Source organism: Diadema setosum, chromosome 17 (genome assembly GCF_964275005.1).
Source record: "Diadema setosum chromosome 17, eeDiaSeto1, whole genome shotgun sequence".
Classification (NCBI taxonomy): domain Eukaryota; kingdom Metazoa; phylum Echinodermata; class Echinoidea; order Diadematoida; family Diadematidae; genus Diadema; species Diadema setosum.
Genome location: NC_092701.1, coordinates 14,155,840 through 14,178,724, shown reverse-complemented (window position 1 = coordinate 14,178,724; position 22,885 = coordinate 14,155,840). Strand labels below are relative to the sequence as shown.

The 22,885-nt window shown below is 37.1% G+C and overlaps 1 protein-coding gene across 1 annotated transcript; it reads left to right on the top strand.

The window, feature by feature from the left end:
• Nucleotides 1–1,522: 1,522 nt before the first annotated feature.
• LOC140240769 (queuine tRNA-ribosyltransferase accessory subunit 2-like) lies at nucleotides 1,523–19,714 on the top strand. Its single transcript, XM_072320540.1, has 9 exons — nucleotides 1,523–1,580; nucleotides 2,781–3,003; nucleotides 4,358–4,526; nucleotides 5,143–5,313; nucleotides 5,712–5,885; nucleotides 14,056–14,156; nucleotides 17,052–17,228; nucleotides 18,507–18,632; nucleotides 19,540–19,714. Exons 2-9 carry the CDS (start codon nucleotides 2,801–2,803, stop codon nucleotides 19,640–19,642), a joined length of 1,224 nt encoding a protein of 407 aa, XP_072176641.1. The 5' UTR covers nucleotides 1,523–1,580; nucleotides 2,781–2,800; the 3' UTR covers nucleotides 19,643–19,714.
• The last annotated feature ends 3,171 nt before the right edge of the window (nucleotides 19,715–22,885 follow it).

The window sequence follows — 22,885 nt, the reverse complement described above, 5'->3', positions numbered from 1 at the left end:
TGGACATTTGGGCCCTATCTTATACCCCTTTCATAAACTCATCCTCCTATTATCCGCATAAGAATAATGCGGACAATTCAATAAAAAATGCGTTCACAAACTCTGAAAATAATCCGCATTATTTTTACGAGCGCCCGTCCTGAAAAAGGCGGATAATCGTCGTGGTGACTGCACATGTCCCTCCTGCGGGAAAGACAGGTGACGTTTGACCGCACCCCGGCAATTATCCGCATTATTTGGGTTTGCGTTCATAAACTCCAAATCTGGTCCTGATGCTGCTATATGCGGATAACAGAAGGGTCGAAATAAAGCGCATTATTCTTTCCCCGCTCCGATTTTACGACCAAATGTTGCGGATATTATCCGCATTATTGAGTTTATGAAAGGGGTATCAGTCATAACCTTTATAACCAGGGCTGCCAACACTGGAAACTAGTTGAATTGAGAGTGAGACTCCATAGGCCAATGCTATAGGAGTCAAAATGAGTGAGATCAAGAGAAATGCATGCAAATGAAATAAAGTTTTAGAGTGAGAAAGGACCAAAATGCGTGAGAGTTGGCAGCCCTGCATGCCTTAACCTCCCAAGCACACAACAAAGGCCCCTTTTAAATTGTGTAGGCCTAGTTCCCTATTGTTTGAACCCAACCTCTGCTGGTAGCCTTGGTGTGGGAACTAAAGTTAGCTTTTGCAATATAATCTTGGGCTTGGAAAACCAGCCAGAAAGCAAAGCTGGTCAGTATACCCCTCGAACGCCAGCGTGATAGGATCACCAAGCTCCACCCTTGCACTTTTCGAAATTCGTCTTATCCAGTTTAAACAGTTTAAAGCCTCCAATTGGTAAGCTAAAATATTTCATTTCATTTTACAGTAATTTGTTGAGTGTGAAATTAGCAAACTGACAATATTGTTTCCATTTTTAACTACACAATGTGTTCTCTCTCTCTCTCTCTCTCTCTATAGAGTTTTGCATACAGTCAAAGCTTCGTGCTTTCTTGTTTAGATTTCCTCGTCATCAGAATTAACATTCAATAAAAAATATTCAAATGTCTTGATACACATACATGTAACTACAGTGAGTATTAGAGTGACTCTAACATCTTTAAGATGGAAGTATGCAATTTGGTTTGTAATATTCGATAGCGACACTTTGCTTATATACACAAATAACTTTTGATGTAACTGTAGAGAATGTTGGTTAGATCCGAGGTATAGCAATTCTGTATGTGTTACTGTGTGATTTTGTCATTTCATGATTTTGGTAGTTTGGTAGTAGTTTAGACTGATATTTTTGATTGAAATAAGAAGCAGTTAACAAGCATAAAGCAAGTCATGAAATAGCCTTTTTTTGTAGCTGCATCCTTGTTTACTTTACACATCTGTGATTATTATATTCGCACTTGTAAAATAGTCTTTTGGAATTAGTCACTCTTGCTATATTCGTATCTTCGTTCTTAAACTCATCGTATGCTAACTGTTTGTTTCCTTCCAGTATTTTATCTACTGTCCTACTGTCCTATTGTCATGATGTTCATCTGCTGTTCTTCGACTGTTATACGGCTTTTGTTGAACCTCTTTGGGAGTGAATGCAATAAATGATTCATTTTGCAAACTTTGCTCCATAAACAAGTTGGACAGTAAAAGTTGAATGAATTTCTTTTGGAGTGTTTCGTCTTATTCGAACTCGACCGAAACTCTTCACTTAGCGAATCGCGTTAAGTGAGGATCGAAGCCACAAACAGAACTCATTGAATGCAAATTTTGACATGTGACTATTGGTAGGCCTTGTACCAACATACAATGTCCATGGTCAATCAGATTTTATAAATTTACAACTGAATGTATGTAGTAGTGATGTTGGTCCATGATTATTGAACTTCAGTCTATAAAGACCTCCCTTTTCAGCTCCCGTAGACTTTAATTTACTGGCATTTGTCTAAATGAATTTATATTGCATTCCTTTTGATCATTTAAGGAGAGCACCGGCCGCTTGTTTCATAAAGATTGAGCGTATGAATAAGCCTCAATCAATTGTGAATTGCCTTTCATAGACAACTTTGCAATTGATTGCAAGAAAAAAAAATAAATAAAAAAAAAAGAAAAAAATATGTGTACTGGCATGGTACTTTTTTGTTCTTATAAAAAATACTTATTTTTCTTGGAATCAAGTGTGTCTTTATGAAACAGGACTTATGCTCAATATTGAACTTATGTTCGATTCAAGTTATGCTCTATATTAGACTATAAATTGAGCGTAAGATCAATCACATCTCTTTAAGAAATTGACCCATTACATGTATTTCTATTATTCATATGATGCAATATGGCTGAAGTATTCCTCTAAGTTATGAGTTGCAATTTTTTCTTAGCTGCCTGCAGGTACCATACATGTGTGGCGCTGTGTAAATTTTACACTGCCTTCTTTATCTTACATTTATTTTCATTATGCTGCTCTCATGAAGTCAGACTCAAGAATTTTTGATTCATCATTATAATCATAATAAGGAATATATTGGCCAATGCGTAAAACTTAAATGGTAACCTGGTTGCAAGTTTCACTTTATATAACTGCAAGATTGACAACGAATTGGCTTGCTTAATTGGTTACTTGAAAATTTGCTTTTGTGTGTTCTGACAAATTGCTTCAGGTAATTGTATGGATTTGTCAACTTGTCACAGGTTTTTATATTCATTGAATAGGCCCTATGTCCTTAAATCAATTACATAAAACTTGTATACGCAGTACGTTGTATAACAGGTATACACACATTTACTCCAACAGAAAAAGAAATTTACATCTAGATGAAATTCCAAATCAGTGCCATCACCAAGGAGGGATGTCGCCGTGGTGTGATCAGGGAGCTTGGTTGTCATGGCAACCTGTATATTAACACTCCTGCCTGTTTGCTATACATGAGGGCAGGAGCCGTACCACACCTGACAGGAGACCTAGTAGAAAGTCTACAGGAAAAGCCACAGAGTGTTCACTTGACAATCTCTACTCTGTGAGTACCAGTACATTCATATAATTTGTCAAGTAGAACAGAGTGGCTTTCATTTGATTCTGACAAGTTTTTTTATTTACTTTTATCTTATCAATGTTCATATAGAGTTGTGAAGATTGATTTTATATTTAAATTTCTAAGTGTAGTTTTGATAAACGTACATTTTTATTCAATGAATCCCATCCAGTCTGTTCCTATTGTGTGATGTGCATGATTAAATATGAATTTGGCTAGATATAGGCCTACATGTATTTCTAATTAGTGAGAGAGATATTTTACTCCTAACTAAATTTTGGTTAAAGAAATAGTAATGATAACTACCATAATACTTGGCATGGAATAGATTCTTCGATCATTTAAATGTTTTGCTGGCTCTTCGTTCATTTACGTAGAAGCCTTCATGAGATCAGGGAGGTGTGTTATGGGCTTGACAAATTCAAATCGGGGTAGATATTCTACATGTGGACATGATATACTGTTCATGTGCTCCATCAAGCATCACATTTCCTTGAATAGACCATTAATTCTGAAAGTATATTAGATTGAGTGAACCGAGTATTCAAACCTTTACTTGATTTCCTTTCCCAAAATGAAATCAAGAAGTAAACTTGTCTTATGCTTAAAATCATTGTGTTATCATATGACTTTTAGAGATGGACGATAGCAATGAATCTTTGTATATTATATTTTGTGTATACTTGAACCCAGTAGAAGAATTAAATGTATGAGGTGATATCAACAATTTGTCAGTGAACAAGATTGTGAGCAATGTTACTGACAGGTCAATATTTTAAGGCCATTGGCTAAAATGTAAGTATTTACCCACAAAGTAAGCTAGGAAAGTCTAATGGTAGGGTAGTGGTAAGATAGAAAGGACATAAAAACATTGTATAAGAAATCCTGTTGTCATTTGGCCCTGATATCATGTTGTTATAAACTCTTTCTCATTGAGCATTGATTAGGCCTACATCGTTTTGTGATTCACTACAGTTGCAAAATTACAAGACTGATGCTTAAGATATTTTTGTGCACAAATTTATGGGAGAGTGGTGTTGTAATGACACCATTACCTCATCTTACATGCATAAACATCATGTGAGTTTGACATTTTTGCAGCTTCCTTGATGGATTGTGATGAAACTTCCACTAGCTGTTCTGTTCGTGTAACCTTTTTGTATACGATTGATAAATTTCTATACCATATTACCACAGAGCAGGAATGAGTTTTGCTGATAGCACAAGAAAGAATAGAAAAGTGAAATCAGTATACCTGGTACTGATTGTGCATTATTTTACAGTAAAACAACAACAACAAATGACTTAAATGAGACTGACACTGTCCCTTTCCTTGTAGAGTGGATCAACATGATACCCTCTTCCAGTTTGGGAAGGGTATTGCCCAGTTTGCAGGCCTGCAAAGTGGTGTCACATTTGTAGGTGTGCAGGACCCTGCCCATCCCTGTCCTACAGGATACAATGACAAGCAAAGTGTGTCTGTCTTCACTCCAGCTGGCAGGACTAAGGTGAGATGCTGTGATGTTGTGCATATCTAAAACTTTGAACTCATTCTTCGATAAATGTCACTTATTTGTTCATCAATGGCTACTCTGACAGATAATCAAACATTTATGCAGAAAAAAAATGATAAAGGTGGCATCAGTCATTTTTACAGTTGTAAATGCACAAATTCTATATCAAAGTGACTTGAATTCTTCCAATTCCTTTAAGTGAAAAATGAATTCCTTTTTTTCATCAATATGTACACATGTAGTTGTTTATCCAACATTCAACATTCACATTAGTATGTTTGCATATGTGAGCAAACAATGTAAATGGTGCATACATGTATTTTACAATATTAAGGTTTCTAGCAGAAGATTTTAAGAGCAGTGCAGATAAGATATTGAATCTGTTAGGCTGTCTTACTGTACATCCTTAAGATCTTAGCTTTTGATCGACAGATGACCACTATGACTTGTGTATGACAACATAAAGGATAGAGTACATTGTACTATGGAGAAGGACATGTCTGTTCCATGATTGTATTCTGAAAGTTTGTTTGTTTGTTTGTTTGTTTGTTTTCAATTTGACACTTTCTGTCTGATCAAACAATATACATGTGTTAACTTTATGGAACAGCTTGATGTGGATCTCTTCATGTCCCTTCAAGAGGCAATCCAGCCTGACTGGTTTGAAGCTCTGTGTGATGGAGATACACCTTTAGGCTGCTCCATGAAAAGGACAAAGAAATCTGTTGACAGAACACTGGACTTCTTAGACCAGTGCCTGGAAGTGAAACAAAAGAGTGAGGTAAAGCTGCACATTGAAATGTATGAATTGATTTTTATTTTTAAGGAACTTGCTCTTCATTGTATATTGTATTTCTTCTTTTTTTTTTCTCATGTACACATCAAGGTTATTATATCAGCAGCAAATGTATCACTGAATGTCACTTGCACACAGATTTATTCATTAGCAGAGACAAAATTTGAATGTGACAAAATTAAAAATGATGATTGAAGCTCTTTAATTGTATTTCAATACATTATTGCATTTACTTGGAAGAAGAAAAAGAAGAAAAAACAAAACAAAACAAAAAACCTCCCTGATTGTATTTTCCATTTGCACATTTATTGGAATGAGATGAGTCAATAATGTACACTGTATCTGTGATGGTTTATATGCATTTGTTCTTTTTATGAGTCAAGATTCTGAAGAAAGCCGATATTCTAGGAGTCATTGAAGGTGGTCAAGTATTATCAGAGAGGGTAAGATCAGCAAAAGAGACAGCATTAAGGCCAGTGGCAGGCTTTGTGCTGGATGCCTTCAGTGACCTCCAGGTTGAGACAAATAGTCGCTGGGAACTCTTGGCTCTTGTCATGGTAGGCAACATTTTTGTAGCTTTCTATCTTTTTGATGCCAAGTACTATCACATATGCACATCAGTAAAGAAATAAAAGTTATCACATTCATTGTCAGTTGTCATTCAGTTTCTGCATCTTTCACTCAATATACATGTATACTGTACAGCAGATTTCTGTTTTGTCTGTTTGGTACTCTATATTGTAGTAAGTTGTTAGTTATACAGCTCATGATAAGGAATAGATCAAAGTCTTGGTTTAAATCAAATGCATTGTCAAAGTAAACTGTAAATTGTAATCCTGAAAGAATCTTGCAAATGTTTGACGGATTGCCTTTCTTTGATACAGATTATATAAGAAACACTGATTATTCCAGGTTTGAGAAACAGCTATGATAGAAAAAAGAAAAAAAATTGGGTGTACATATTCTGATGCAATGATCGGTGTTCAAGTAAATTAAAGAAGGGCAATTTGTCAATCAGTTGCAATGAAAACTGGAGCAAAAATCACTTGTTTGAAGGAATATAGTGTGGAAATTTCTTCGTGACAGTTTACCAGAGATAGATTGAATTAGTATTTCTGAAAATAAAACCAAAGCAAGTCATGTTATCCAGTATATGGGGTCCTATAGGCTACAGTAGCAAAACACCAAAGAAGCAATTTGCAAAGGAAGCATACTTCTGTCTAGTGCACAAAAGAGATGACCAAATCACGAAACCAGTCATTTCATCCTGTACTGGGCCCGGTACAGTAGCCATAAAGTGCCCCTCCCCCACATATTGTGATATCATTTAGCTGAAAAGAGTCATCGTTTTTCTTTTACAATCGAAGTAGGCCTTAGTATACATCATAGATACGGTACCCAAAATACCAAAGCCAGTTAGGTTTTCCCAGCCAATTTCGCACTTTTGTAGGTTCATTTGATAGAAGGTTCATTCATTTTTTTAGAACGACCCTCATTATCGCACAGTCTCTTAAACGAAAACGAAAACATGAAATGTTATGATGCTTACAAAACAATAACTACAATGAGAGAAAATAAGGAAAGATGTAAACCATGAACATTATCTGCTAAATTAACTGCAGAACATGTTAAATTGGATGCCCAGAAATCAATTTGAATGAACGAGAGCAGCATATGTGTGATCACGTGACTATAATGAACAGATAGTGAAATGGTGCTTGTCTTATGAATTTCAATTGAAAAAGTGTTATTTAGAATGAGGTTAGAGGTAATATGAATGTTCCAAAATGAATTTGAATGAAGCGATCATAAAATTGAAATACCATGTCATCTAGGCTAAATTTTGCTAAATTGAATGCAGCAATAAGGAATTGAATTGAAAGAGGTGCGAAATTGGCCCGGGAAACCTATATTATCATGTGCAGTGCCCTTGACAGGTATAGCCCCAAGGTATTCCCACCCCATATGAATGAAGAGTGTTTAGGTGAAAAGAGTAATGTATGCCTATAATTTCCTTGGCAGTGGAAGTAACAGCTGAGATACCCAAAACACCAAACCCATGCAGTTATTTTTATTCTTTAAGGGGCCCCCAGCCAGTAGCTGGAAAGTGCTCCCGTATTATTTTATTTTAAATGAAAAGAATCATGGCTATAATTTCTTTTGCAATGAAAGTAGTACACAACGAGGTACCAAAACACCGAAACCAGTTATAGCTGTACGCACGGGGCCCCACACAGTATTCCGAAAGTGCCCCCACATGTGATTTTATTTGGCTATTAAGCTCCCATTCCACTATCATGATCTGTACCCTGATCTATTCAATCTGTCAGATCGGGAGAGAGCGGGAAAAGTGTACGGGGATCGGGAGCATCGTAGCAGCAGCGTTTGGGTGACGGGGTTGGATCGGGCAATTTTACAAATCGGGAAGAAATTTTGAACCTGTTCAAAATTTCTCCCCCATCTCCCCATCAAGATTAACTTATTTTGAATCGTAGTTCAAACGGGGAGAGCGTAGTGACAGTGTAAATACCTCGGGATGAGCGTAACAATTTTAGGTTTTTCTGAGCGTAGTAATAGCGGCACGAGAACGGGGAGTAAACTAACACCTACATGGTCCCGCTGCTGCGCCGCTTTCTTGATCAAAGCCCGACCTTCCCGCTTTAACGATGCTCTCACTAAATTCTCTACTCTCGTATAAAATCAAGGCCTGTTCCTACGACGCTCTTGGTACGCTTCATTCCCGCTTTGATTACGCTGTTGGCCGCTTTAGCTATGTTGTTCCTACGCTTTCCCAGACACAATTACACACGTCTTCCGCTCTCGCCGCTCTAAAATCGAACATAGCCAATACGCTGGAAAATGAAGACAAAGAAGAGAAGAAAGCAGCAAAGCAGCCACCATAAGGGGAAGAAAAAGGGACTGCACATGATAGATGGTAACATGAGGAAGAAGAAGAAGACATAGAAGAATTTTGAAGAATATAAAATCCTCTACAACAGGAAGAAGAGGGACTATAAAAAGCAAGGACATCAAGAAAAAGCCTTTTTGGAAAGATCACTACGTCTTTGATTAATAATGAATTGCAGCGGAAGAGCCGCGAGTTGATGAGCATCTCCGATGTCCACAGTATATCTCTTTGGTTCTGCATGCTAATAAGTTGACTGACTCAGTCGGCAACCGAATTGGGGTACATCGGGGCACATCGAGTACTTTTTAGCTTTCTGGAAGGGGGAACAGAGTGATAAGATTTCATAGATCGTTCAGAACATAAATACAGCGTGCTCAGATAGGATAACATCGGCAACATCGCACTGACAGCATAGTTACATCGTTCTAAAGCGAAACTGCAGCAGCAGAGATTGCAATGACGTCGTCCTAGTCGTAAATACATCGTTCTTGGAGTGTTCAAACATCGTACCGTGTTCAGATTGACTCATGCTTTACCCGACCCTTCCCGATCTGAGAAAATTGTCAAATCGTGGCGAGAACAGCGTAGAGGAGCAGAGGCTTTAGAGACAAACATCATTGCTGATCTTATTTTTGCAGTGATACCCGAAAAACCTAAGCCCTTTTGTCATGTGCAGGGCCCTAGACAGTAGCCCTGAATGACCCCTAAATCCCAGAGCTGATATATTTACCTCAAGAATGACATGAAAGGAATAATTTTGTATTAAATAATTATTTACTGTGAGAAACAAATGTGATGTGTTGATGACAATAAGATTTTCATTAGACAGTAGCCTCAAGGAACTCAGAATATCTATAAAAATGACTTTTGATAGGTATGTGTGCGTTTGGTGGATGAGATGATGACACTCCACTCCCCATACTTTCTACCTGTCAAGTGTAAACTTATGAATTTCTGTCATCCATGGAATCTCATTTTTGTTATCATTATCATTTATTATATTACACTTAATCATAATTGTGGTGATTCTAGGTGCACACTGCTGGTTGCCAGGGTAGAAAAAGGCAAATATAATCACCTAGACTTGAGACCGTCCTCCCTGACCAGTGCATTCACCCAGAATCAGCTATATCAATGTAACACAGTTACAAACAATATATAGAATAATATAATATTATTCCGCAAAAATATGCACTAAATCCAAATATAAATAAATACAAATGAAACTGAGCCATCACTTAATTTGACCGATACCCCATCCAATTGTAATCCCGATGATGTTAGCTCCTTCAACAAAACTGGTGATTTAATACTCTCTGCAAAGGTAAACATTCTTAATAGAAATTATGATACATTATTTTTAATTGTAGATATGAGATTCACAAACTTTGTCTAAAATAGTTGCTTAATAAGACGACCTATGATCTGGAATTTTACAAATGAAAGCCTGTAAGCACATGAAGAAATGTGAACTTCAAAAAGATCATTGTAGAAGTGACAGGTCCGATTTGGACTAGATTGTTTTTTATATCATCTCAATAACCTTGAAGGTAAATAGAGAAATGGAGTTCTTATGCCCTGGAAAGAACATAGGAAGAAAACGTCGCGAACATGAAAGTAATTGAATCAACAAATTTTATCAGCTGGATATAGTCTAGGAAATCAAGAAGTTAATCATGACTCCATTTGAAAAATTATAGGGGGCACTTCTGGGATACTGATTGGGACCCCGTACAGGATGAAACTGGCTTTGGTGTTTTGGGTATCTTCGGTGTGTTCTACTTCCATTTGCAAAAGAAATTGGCCATGACTCTTTTTACAACTCATGTAGGGCAATTCTGGGCTACTGTCTGTGGTCAAATGTTGGAAGAAATAACTGGCTTTCATGTTCTGCATATCTCAGGTGTGTATCACTTCATTCACAAAAGAAAATAGTCATGACATTTTGCTAAAACCATTTTGGGCACTTCTGGGCTACTGTCTCGAGACCAGGACAGGATAAAATAACTGGCTTTGGTGTTTCGTGTATCTCAGCTGTTGTGTACTATATACTTTCATAGCAAAAGAAATTAGCCATGGTGATGATGATGATGATGATTATTATTATTATTACTGTTGTTGTTATTATTATTGTTGTTGTTATTATTATTATTATTATTATTATAGGTAAATAAAACAAGAAGGAGGAGGAACACTTCAGTGCTACAGTAGGATTACATAACTGGCTATGGTGTTCCGGGTATCCCTGTTGAGTACTATTTCCATTGCAATAAAATTAACCATTACTCTTAAAGATGAATACTATATATAGTACACCATATATGGGTTGAGCACCTTTGGGCAACTGTCTTTGGCCCTGTAGAACCTAAAAATACTGGCTTTAGTGTAGGGTATCACTCTTGTTTACAACTTCCTTTGCAAAAGAAACTAGCCATGAATCTCCTTACAAATCAATGGGGGTAGTAATGTAGTAATGACTCTTTCCAGTTAATTGAAGAAAAAAAAAATCATATGGCATGGGGGCACTTCTACTGTATAAAGGGCCTTGTACAGGATAAAATAACTGGCCTTGATGTTTGGTGTATCTCAGCTGTACTAATTCAACTGCCAAAAAAGAAATAGTTATGACCGTTTTTTAGCTGAACAAAATCATATGGGATGGCATTTCTAGGCTACTGTGGGTCTCCCACTGGCATTTGTGCTTTTGGTATCTTTGTTGAGTACTCCTTCCTTTGCAAACAAAGAAAGTAGCCATGACGCTTTTTCAGCTGAAAAAAAAAAAACAAAAAAAACACACACACCTTATGGGTGGGGCACATTGGAGCTATACTGTCTGGGGCCCCGTGCAGCATAATACAACTCGCTTTGGTGCTGTGGTTATCACTTTTGCGTCCTACGTCCATTGCAAAAGAAAAAATTAGCCATATATCATCGGATAATAACTGGCTTTGGTGTTTTGGGTATCTTATTGTGTACTTGTTCCATAGCAAAAGAAGTTAGCCACGACTGCTTTTAAAATCATTCGGGGGCACTTCTTGGCTACTGGCTGAGACCCCGCACACACACACACACACACAAATGCATTGGTGTTTTGTGTATATCTTGTGTGTACTATACAGGGCCTACTTCCATCTCAAAAGAAATTAGCCATGGCTGTTTTCAGCTAGATAAGATCGTATTGTGTGGGGGGGGGGGGGGGGGGGTACAAATCTGGACCAAAATACTAATGCCCCATTACAGGATAAAATAACTGGGTTTATTGTTTTGAGTATCTCCGCTGTTGTGTACTAATTCCATTGCAAAAGAAATTAGTCATGAATCTCTTCAGCGCTTTAAAAAAGAATTGCATGAGGTGGTATTTCTGGGCTACTGTATCCTATATATAGGGTCCCGTATACAGGATAAGATGATTTGCTTTGGTGTTTGGGATGTCTCTGTTCAGTAGGCAGTAATATTTCCATTGCAAAAGAAATTAGCCATGACCCTTTTCAGCTGAATAAAATCAATGGGGGGGGGGGGGCACTTTGGGGCTGCTGTCTGGGCTGCTGTCTGGGGCCCCATACAAGATAAAATAGCTGGCTTTGGTGTTTTGGATATCTCTGATGGGTACTACTTCCATTGCAAAAGAAATTAGCCATGACCCTTTTCAGCTGAATAAAATCAATGGGGGGGGGGCACTTTGGGGCTACTGTCTGGGGCCCCGTACAGGATATAATAGCTGGGCATTGGTGTTTTGGATATCTCTGATGGGTAGGCCTACTACTTCCATTGCAAAAGAAATTAGCCGTGACCCTTTTCAACTGAATAACACCATATGGGTGGGGCCCTTTGGGGCTACTGTCTGGGGTCCCGTATAGGATAAAATAGCTGGCATTGCTGTTTTCATGATAAGTATATACACCCAAAGGAACAATATCCACCAACTTTTGTCCGTGACCCCCTTCGGCTGAATAAATGCATTTTTCGGGGCCCCTTTTTGTGGCCCCTAGGCTTACGGTACAGGATGTGACTTGCCAGCAATTCATTTTATTGACCCTTGGCCACATCCCAATATGATGAGACCATCAAAAAGTGTGACCCTTTTCAGCTGAATAAATCTTCTGGGCCCGGCCCCGGTCTATTCAGGAACCATCTCCTTTCTATAGGTACATTGTAGATTCAAGAACCAGAAGTTTTGTCAAGTTAACAGGAGGAAATTGAGTACACATTGATAATTTCCCAAAGATATCAATTTACTGGTGAAAAATAAAATTAGTGCATGTATAGAAATTAGCTACCAAACAGGTACTTCACCCACTGAAAAGACACGAGGACTGAAGAAGAAGAGAAGCTACATTGTATGTGCTGCATCAGCAGGACTGTGATAGTAGATAGCAGGTGGAGTGCTGGAGCAAGATGCTCCGTCAAGCAATGACCACGCCAAAACCCAACCATGAGCTTGTTGTTGCCTGTATTTACGTGGGTTTGAAAATGATGAGGAGAGGTGTGCCCCCAATACTCAAGCTATCTAACAAACTCCATTTTTACCATTTCAATTTTGAGTTTTATTCAAATGGTTGACCTAATTTCAGGTTTCTAACATTTTTTGGTGAGATAATGAGAAACCTCTTATGAAATATGAAAGAACATGTAATTCTATGAGGAATTCAATGTTTAATTGATGAAATTTGGTTTTGAAATGGCTGAGATATCCAAAAAAGAGCAATTCTAATAAAGTGTGGGACCCAAACTTTATTACGATCGCTTTGTTTACTTTGTTTTTGGATGTTTCAGTCATTCCAAACCCGATTTTGATTTTCATCAAATAAACTTTGAATTCCTCTTAAAATGGTATGCTCTGTACTATATCACAAGTGTTTTCTTGGTATCTCGCAAAAAGCTAAAAGCCCAATTCTCATCTCCACCAAAACTATACCATCCCTTTGTGTGCCATTGAATTTAGCCAACTACAAGTTACTGTAAAGTTAGAGTAGCTCTGTGTGAACACAACTGTCTTTACTGCTTGCAGTTAGCAGCTTGTAGCTTTCACTAGTTCAGTTCCTAAATTTTGCTTATGTAGTTCTAGTGGTCCCATGTGGATACAGAACCAAAAAGTGTGTGGTTAGACTCCCCCTGCAATAACATAGTGTGCCTCTGTGTTGAGGAGGAAATAATAATGTAGAATACCCCATGCAATCAACTGTGAAAGTTGTCCAACTTAAAAAGGGCATATCTGTATATTTGTCGTGTTTTTAAGGGATGGTGTAGTATTGGTTAAGGTAAGGATTCAGCTTGTAATATTTTGCGAGATATTTAGAAACCACTCCATGAAATATTAGGGAACATACAAATCTAAGTATATTTGACGAAAGTCAGTTTTGATAAGACTGAGATATCCAAATGCAAGATACTTTTGTAAAACAAAGAGATCCTGAGAAAAGTTGAACCAGCTGCATTTTATTAGGATTGCTTTTTTGGTTTATAATATGTCAGCCATTTCAAGACCAATTTTCATCAAATAAACTGTGAATTCCTTACATGTTCTTTCGTATTTCATAAGAGGTTTCTCATCTCACAAACACACGTACACACAAGAAAAGTTGGAAACCTTCAGCCCCGTCTAAACCCAAAACTGTATCATCCCTTTAGGCTTGAAGAACTAAGAAGAGCAAAGGTACAAACTGTTATATAGTGTAATTTAGTAAGTAAATTAAGCAAAATTATTGTGGACTAATGAAAGTATCGTTACATACCGGTGGTAATCTTCTGTCACCCGATATGTACCTTAACCCCCTATACCCCTCATTTACTTTTTCTCTTTTAAATTGTCATTCTCATAGAAAGAGCTCCCTCAAGAGAAGCCCAGGATGCTAACATCTGTTGGCAGACCAGACAATGTTTTGCGTGCAATTGAAGAAGGAGTTGACCTCTTTGATTCTGCGTATGCTTGAAACGATATTCTTATCTATTCCAGTATAACAGTAATGAAAAATAAGCCAGTTCGTAGTTAGCATGTGCAACACATTGGTAAAAATGACCTTTCTTTTTTCTCAATAGCCTCTGAACTATTTTCAAAGCAGCATTACAATGCATTAGCTTGTAAGAATTTATGAAATTCATCAGCCATGTTTCAACGAAGAATGAACTTGCCCAGACTAGGTGACTAGAATGATCTGTTAATTAACACCTGGGGAAGTTTCCATTTCATTATACAATGTAGGCCTACTCCCATTATAACAAACACAGTTTTGACAAAATTCTTGCTACAGCGAAGAGAAAATTCAGGTCTCAAAATTATTCTTTATATCTTTGTGTATTATTTGACTGTTTGGCTATCCTGAAATTTCAATATAATGAAAGAAAACTGCTGGTCTCAAGGACCGCGAGTCCCCTTTTTTGTATGTATTGAATGTATTAAACCTTTTTTTTTGCTAAATATCAGGCTTGCTGTCAAGTGGCTGTGCTTGGTTCTTTGCATATACATGTATGACTAAATAACAGACAATCTTTAGAAGACTGCAAAATCTTACTTGCACTAAGTTGCTGGGTGAAGATAAACACAGTTAATTGCCATTGTTGACCAACAAAAGATATAACAGACGAGATACATTTTAGATGGTTCTAGGACAATTACCCTAGACCCCTTCCCCTGACCTTAACCCTAATCCTAACCCTAACCCAAATTCTAACCCTAAACCTAACCCTAACCCTAATCTTTACTCTAAACCAATCACTAACTGGTATGTAGCCGGGGATAATGTCCTCATTGGGTGATTGTCTGGATACGGATAAGATAGCACATTGGGTTAACCTGTTGAGGAGGACGGACTGATTTTGCTACAACACACATTTAGACACCTGCCCGAGTAAACTCGGGACTCGTCCTCAACGGGTTAATGTGCACATGATGATAATGATGATGAATGCGTTTGAGGAAAGATTGTTAGAGAATTACACTTACACATTATCGATGATCTTGGTAAGAAAATCAGTGCTCAATCACAAAAGGGAAAATGTTAGCACTGCATTATTTTTCGGGACACACTATGTATAACAAATGCTCATCTCAGTGAATTTAAAAACTGACATGCCTGTTGGTACAAATTACCTTTTTGTGCTAATGCGTAAAGTGGAATTCCGAACTGGCTTATTTATCTCGCGCAGAAAGTTGTTTTTAAAGTATGTACATTAAAGGGTGTGTACAGTTCTGGTCGAGGTGAGGATTTAGCTTTTAACATTTTGCGAGATATTCAGAAACCACTCTATGAGATGTCAAAGAGCATGCAATTCTAAGTGGTATCAAAAGTTTTTGTTTTTTTTTGTTGGATATCTCAGTCATTTGAAAACCAATTTTCATCAAATAAACGTTGAATCCTTCTTAAAATTATACGCTCTTTCATATTTCATAAGAGGTTTCTCATTATCTCACTTAGGAATGTTCAAAACATGAATCCCCACCTCAACCAGTACTGTACAGTCCCTTTAATGTAGCAAACCTGAAAATTTAATCAATATTGCATTTTGAAATAAGGTTCATTGTTGACAACTTTAATGTCAGTAAATTAGCATACATTGTGTCCAAAAAGCACCTTGAAGTAATTATCACATGACTAATAATGATAATGATAATAGTGGCTATTTGTAAATGACTATGGAATCGCATGCATCATATTTTCTTTCTTTGTACACCACAGCGTCAAAAGTTGCACTTTTATTGATATCATTTTATGGAATTGCTCTATGTTAACTTTTTTTTTTTGAAATTAAAAACTCAATGACATCATCTTTCATACATGACGAGTTTCATAATATTTGTTCAAATACTTTTAAAAGAACTTAAGCTGCATTCACACTGGGAAAACTTTTAGAACACTTTACAAAGTTTGCCTATTCATACGAGCAGCCAAACTTCTTGAAGTTTCAATTCTTGATAAGTTCTTGGAAGTTTGGGTCACTGGTACTCGTGCACAACAAAGAAATGTGCACTGTCTGACAGCTGACAAATGAATGCAATGAGTACTCCATTTATTGATAGGTCATGTGACAAACTTTGCTAAGTTTCAGCTTCATATCTACAGATTGCTTAAAGGGACTGTACAGTATTGGTTGAGGTGGGGATTCATGTTTTGAACTTTCCTAAGTGCGATAATGAAAAGGCTCTTATGAAATATGAAAGAGCATGTGATTTTAAGAAGGATTCAACGTTTATTTGATGAAAATTGGTTTTCAAATGGCTGAGATATCCAAAAAAGTGCTAATAATAAAAGGCGACATGCCACAACTTTATTAGGATCTCTTTGTTTCACCTTGTTTTTGGATATCTCAGCCATTTCAAAACCGATTTTCATCGAATAAACTTTTGATACCCCTTAGAACTGCATGCTCTTTGACATCTCGTAGAGTGGTTTCTGAATATCTCGCAAAACGTTAAAAGCTAAATCCTCACCTCGACCAGAACTGTACACACCCTTTCATCTTCGGGAAGATTTGCAGGGGTTTGGGGAATTTTCCTTGTTCTAGTGGGGAGTTTTTTGGAGAATTTTTTAGGTAGTTTGTGTCGGACTGTCCAAACTTCACGAATTTGAACTTTGAGAAGTTTTGCCAGTGTGACCATGGCTGGTGATGCAAGATTTGATATCTTCAGATTGAATATTTCAATTCTAATTGCAGCTATGTAACTCTGCTTAACTCTAAATAAATGTTGTGTGAAATTGGCTTCTACACGTATTTAATTAATTTTGATATTGCAGTGTCCTTTGATATTGCTAAACTAGCACATAATACCCTGTAAAGAAATCTTTGAAACAAACCTCTTTATATCAAATTTGTTTTATAGGTATACATACGAGGTGACAGAGAGAGGATGTGCACTTGTATTCCCTGTAAAGACGAGAGAAGTAGCTGATGAGAAGGCTTCACCTGCTGCTTATCACAGCCAAAATACACCACAGATTGACAGTTGTGGAGGAGGCAAGACTGATCCAAGATTTGAATTAGATCTTTCTGAAAAAAGGTGATGACATTGAGAATATTCTTGTGAAATGACATGTCCTGCTTATACAGGAATTGCATACATACTGCCTATCAACAATAGCAAAACAATTCATTAGTGATGTACTTTTCATTCACAAGTACCCCCCCCCCCCCACACACACACACACACACTCACACTCACCATGGTTTTGGTGCGAGTTTGGACTTTGCAATTAAATCTCAACTTTAAAGAATTTGATGAATAGTAGTATAGCAAACTCAATATGTACCAATTTAGCAAATGTTTCATTAACTCAGAGAGGAAATGTACAGGTATACCCCCTAGGGAGGGAGACTGAAATGCTGCATGAAGTGATGTCATTATGTCTTCTTCATAAAAAGAAACACTAGAACTTTTTGTAGCTTGCCAGCATTGGCAAGTTTCTAACTGGGCAAGGTAAAGATAGAAGTAGTTTATTGAGTTAATTTTGCAATTTTTTTTTTTTACTTTTTAATTTTTTTTATATTTTTTTATTTTTTATTTATTTATTATTTTTGTTGTTGTCATGAGAGTCACTCCAGATTGTGAAATATGTGGGTAGATTATTTGTATACTGTATCTGCAGTAGAACAAATAGGTCAGCATCCATCAATACTGTACCCAAGACTAGAAAACAGTCAGTTTAAAGGGGCATAGTCCCGGTAGTGTAGATGGCGCTGTTGATGATACACAAAAGAAGTTTGCTAAAGCTGTCATCCCCCTCAGCCAATTCATGAGCCGAACTGTGATCGGACCACTGACTACACTGAATCGGACTTCTTCGGACTCGGGGAAAGTGGGCCAAAGCGTAAGCGCCAAAGAGAAGTCGATAGCGTAGGTCTCTATAGGAAACTTGCGCCGTGCACCAGCGTACGCATTTGACTAAAACACCGGGACCATGCACCATTAAAAAGACGATCACAAGACCTTCATGCAAACATGTAATAGCAGTTAGTTGTTGTTCTTTTAGACTATTTAATTGCTTGAAATATGCAATGTTGCATGTTCTTCGACCCAGAATTGCAATGCGTCATTATCTCTTTTTAACATGGTGATGTTGATCGAAACCCTTTCTTGCATACTCTGATTACAAAACTTGGAAATACCTTGTAAACCTTGTTAATTTGTAATAGTAGTCTTAACTATCCAGATTTAGAAGTAAATAAACCGCAGGTTTTGCGAATATTGAAATAGTGTCATATTCATACACCTTCTGTTTGGCTACAAAGAGAAATTTCCATGAAAAATTCTACTTTTAACATTGTTATACCATGCCAGGTTTATTGAAGACAACAATCCCATTGTGACAGGGTGTGACTGCTACAGCTGTTCACATCACACCAGAGGTTATATCAATCATCTTCTCAATGTGAATGAACTACTGGCAAAAGTCTTGCTTATGAAGTAAGTTAACATTACAAGCACCAATGCATTGTCATTTGAAGAGAGATTAAGCTGGGTCACATCCTGTAAAATGTGTAACTGAAGTCAATGTCAGACACCATAAAACTGCAATTAATAGCAAATATTCATCTTGAAGTGAAGATAGACTCAATTTGTGATCAGTTTGTACAAACTGTATTCATTTTATACAAAGAGTATACCTAAATGTGGTATCTTCATATTATAAATCTAAATTCCAAGTGACCTTGAAGTGACTAATTATACTAAAGAGTCTTATTTCTTCTATCAAACAATACCTATTTTTGATTTTAATGTCAAAAATTACTCATTAATTGCAAATTCCATAGCGACTTAAAATTTGAGAATTATTTTCCCCTGTGATTGCCTGTAGAAGTAAAACATGTTGAATTTTCTTCATATTCCTGTCTATGCATGACATCAGAAAATGCTAAAGTCTTCCTAGTCTTCTCATCCAGCAATGGCACCGCTGAAACTCAAAAAATTAATAACTTTGTAATGGTTACCATATTCACCGGCAAATAAGGCTGCAACACCAGATAAGCTGCTTCCCGACTTCGGTGATGAAAACCAGGAAAAAAAAATCTAAAAATCTGAAGGATTGTGTTCTGATCCAAACTTTATTACTTTTCAACATTATTTTTGCTAAGAAACTTTGTTATCTGTACATGTTTGCATGCATTTCCTAACATGTAACAGTTATTTTTTTTTTAAATCTGAATTGTTTTCGGTTGATGCAAACGCTGTTAATTGGGTGGATCTTTAGTAAATTTACACAGAAATTGAGACTATAATTCTGACTCTGTACTCTGTGAGCGTAAGATACAGTTCCAGTGCCAATATCTATGAAATTCATTCAAACAAGTCAAAAACTTCCTTTCTCTTTCAGCCATAATTGTCATCATTACTACCAGTTTTTCCGCTCCATTCAAACCTCACTGGAGGAGGACACATTCCAGCAGCTGAAGAATACAGTCACTGGAGAGAGATGACCAGAGGCAAACCACTGTCCCCAGCACAGGTGATTTGCAACACTGATGCCAATATCAATTCCAGCTGACTACTGGTACTCGACTCATATGGCTCACTCCTTGCCAAAGACTCACTTCTCTAGCACGCCACAAGTACAATCACTCTGTAAGCATTGAATTATATGCATGACATTTCATCTATTTCTATAGAAAAGGTAGTGTGTGAGTAAAACAAGTGCATAGATCAATCACATACATAATTTATTTAGCCTGGTCTAAATTAGTGCACACATCAGAATCTAGTTAAAACGAAGTCCTCTGGACCGGCAGTTTTATTTTAGTAAATCAAGATTTAATTATAAGCAAACAAATAAACAAAAAAAAAAAAAAAACATAGAGTGCATTATGTTTGTTATAACAGGAGCGCACTGTATTACAGTGGAGAACAAACCCATCAGCAAGTTACCCCTTCATAGCAGTATATAATGAGAAGTGTTATTAGAGTGAAATGATTCAGGGCTGAGTGAAATTTAAAACTTGAGGGAGATATCTTGTGGCATTAAACAAACAGAAGCAAAGTACAAGCTTAGCGCACCCTACATAGAGTAGCAAACGAGTCAATAAAATTTTAGTGACTCAAAGAAATATGAAGTATAAAGTAAAGTTATGAATATCATGTGTACAAATCACCTGTAAAGGTTTTTCATATATGGCATCATGAAATAGTCAATTAGGTTACACAATTGTGACATTGCTGGTTCACTTTCATTGTTGTTGATATTTTTACATTGAATGTCTCTTTTTTGCAATCTATTAACCTCCTCCCCCCCCCAAAAAAAAACAAAACAAACAAACAAACACATGCTAAACATGTTTATGACACCAATCAAAATATGTCAAGCTTTTCATGTCATCACACATCCCAGAATTTAAAGGTGCTGATTTTATGTATCAAAGAATTTTCTTAAGATGCCTTACCTAATCCTACAACTTTGTCCATTTGACGCAATTGTATTGTATCTCAGACTTCAGTCAAATCCTTGCTGATCTGATACTTGTCATGATGATTTCATACTCCCCAGAAAATACTCTTCAGGAATCTTAATGACTGTTGTGGTCAAGTGACTTTGACATCTGCAGGGCTGCCAACTCTCAAGCAATAAGTGCGAGACTCGGTTCATCAAATTTTAACTGAAAGAAAAAAGAAATGTCTCCAAAATCCCTGAAAGTCAATCTGAACATACAATATACCCAAGCCCACAACTTTCAAGATATTCCCACAGTTACACTCCATGCATGTGTTGAAACCTTTACTAAGTACAATGTATGCACCAGTGTGCACCATTTAAAATGTAAGATTGTCAAAGCTCCCTACAGTGGAAAGAAGGGGGGGGGGGGGGAAGGGGAGGGGAGACACTCCCCTTCCACACCATGCTCATGCTCATCCCCCAACCCACCACTAGCTTGATTCTTTGGGTTTTGGGTTTGGTCGCTCGCTCCCTCATAGTGTCTCATTCCAAACTCTCACATAAGGTTGGCAGCCCTACGTCTGAATAGTTTTCCAGTTTGCAATCATACTCCCACACTAGAAATGTGGGATGTGTCTCTGTCAACCTTGGATCTCTGTCAACCTTGGATCTTCTTTCTTCGGTGATACTTTCTCAGAAGAAGTGTTTGATATAACATGAAATGGGGAAGGCCCTGCCTATCAACAGCTGTGGTCAGACTGGCAAAAGATCAAGAAGATTAAGGTCGCGATCTTTAAGATCCCAAAGTTTTGCCAGTGTGACCGCAAACTTCCTGCAAAACTTTTTGTGAAATTTCCCACTCCAACTAGGGATATTGTATTTCCCTCACTCCCGACAAACTTCTCAATATTTTGGCAGTGTGACCACGAGAATCTGAAACTTCATGATCTTTGTCACGTGACCAGTTCAACACCTGCTTGCGGGCAGTGTCTCCTAAGCCCGGGCCATTGTCACGTACAGGCGTGCATTGTTACGTCACAATCACTAGCCATCAGAAGGCGCGCTCTTTCTTCTTTGTCGTGTGTGTGCACTAATGACCCAAACTTGGCTGCCAGTGTGATTGCATGACAAAAGATTGCGAAGACTTCGCGATAGTGAACGTCTTGATCTTTTGCCAGTCTGACTGCGCCTCATATGTGGTGGGAAGGGGCAATGCATTGGCGAGATCCTTGGCAAATCTGATGATCACATCTCTGAGCTTGAAATTCTGATAAAATTTTACTCCTTGTGTACTTCTTCAGAGGTTGTAATGACTTAACCTTAACACATACAAGTGTCCATTGTAAATGATAGACAGATATTCATGGTTGAGAAATTGACTACAGTCCAAGGTAGTGCTTTGTATTGTTTTGTTTTTGGAAAAAAAAAAAATGTGACTTGTTTTAGTGTTGTCCTGATGTGCATAATCACAAAAGTGGAATAAACAATAGTCCTAGCCTTCAGGCCTGATTTTCACCATTCATGTGGATTTTTAAGGATATTGAGTGATCCTCTACAAAATTTAACCATTATGTTCTACTGTGTGCAAATGGTACATGTTCATTTTCATGCTTTCATACATAACTCTTCATTACATCAGGGAAGTGTGGCTTGAATGCAATAGACTTTCACTGAATACATGCAGAAGCACAAACTGTGGTATGTGTCTTTGCTTTTGAAATTTGTTAAATCAGAACTGCCCATGCACTTCTAGTGATATTTTGAAAAAAAAAATACAGTGTTTGTAATTACAAAATTCATAAGGATTATTATCAGTGCTAATTCAAATTGGCAGATATACATTTGTACTTCCACAGCTTACTGAAGTCAATATTGACGTCAATATAACATACTTCACAATGATTGATTGTTAAAATACAATGACATCAGTAGTCAGGATGAATATGATTTAACACACAATAAGCTGTGATCAAATTTGATTTAGTAATCCTATCAAAGGCTGATGTTTGCAGTAGTGGTCATCCCATGTAAGTCATAAAACAACTGAAAAATAAAAATATTTGTCGATGGCAAGTGTTATGGTTCATGGATTGTTTTTTTGTTTTGTTTTTGTTTTTTGTTTTTTAATGAGTACAATTGTGTATGGTGATCATGCAAAATGCAGTTTGTCCCATGTAAATATGCATGCATATTCTGAATATGTGCACAATACTACATGTATAAATCAGAGAATCATCCAACCTACAGTTCACTGATGATCAATTTTCCTGACTTTTTTTGGCAGCAATATTCATGA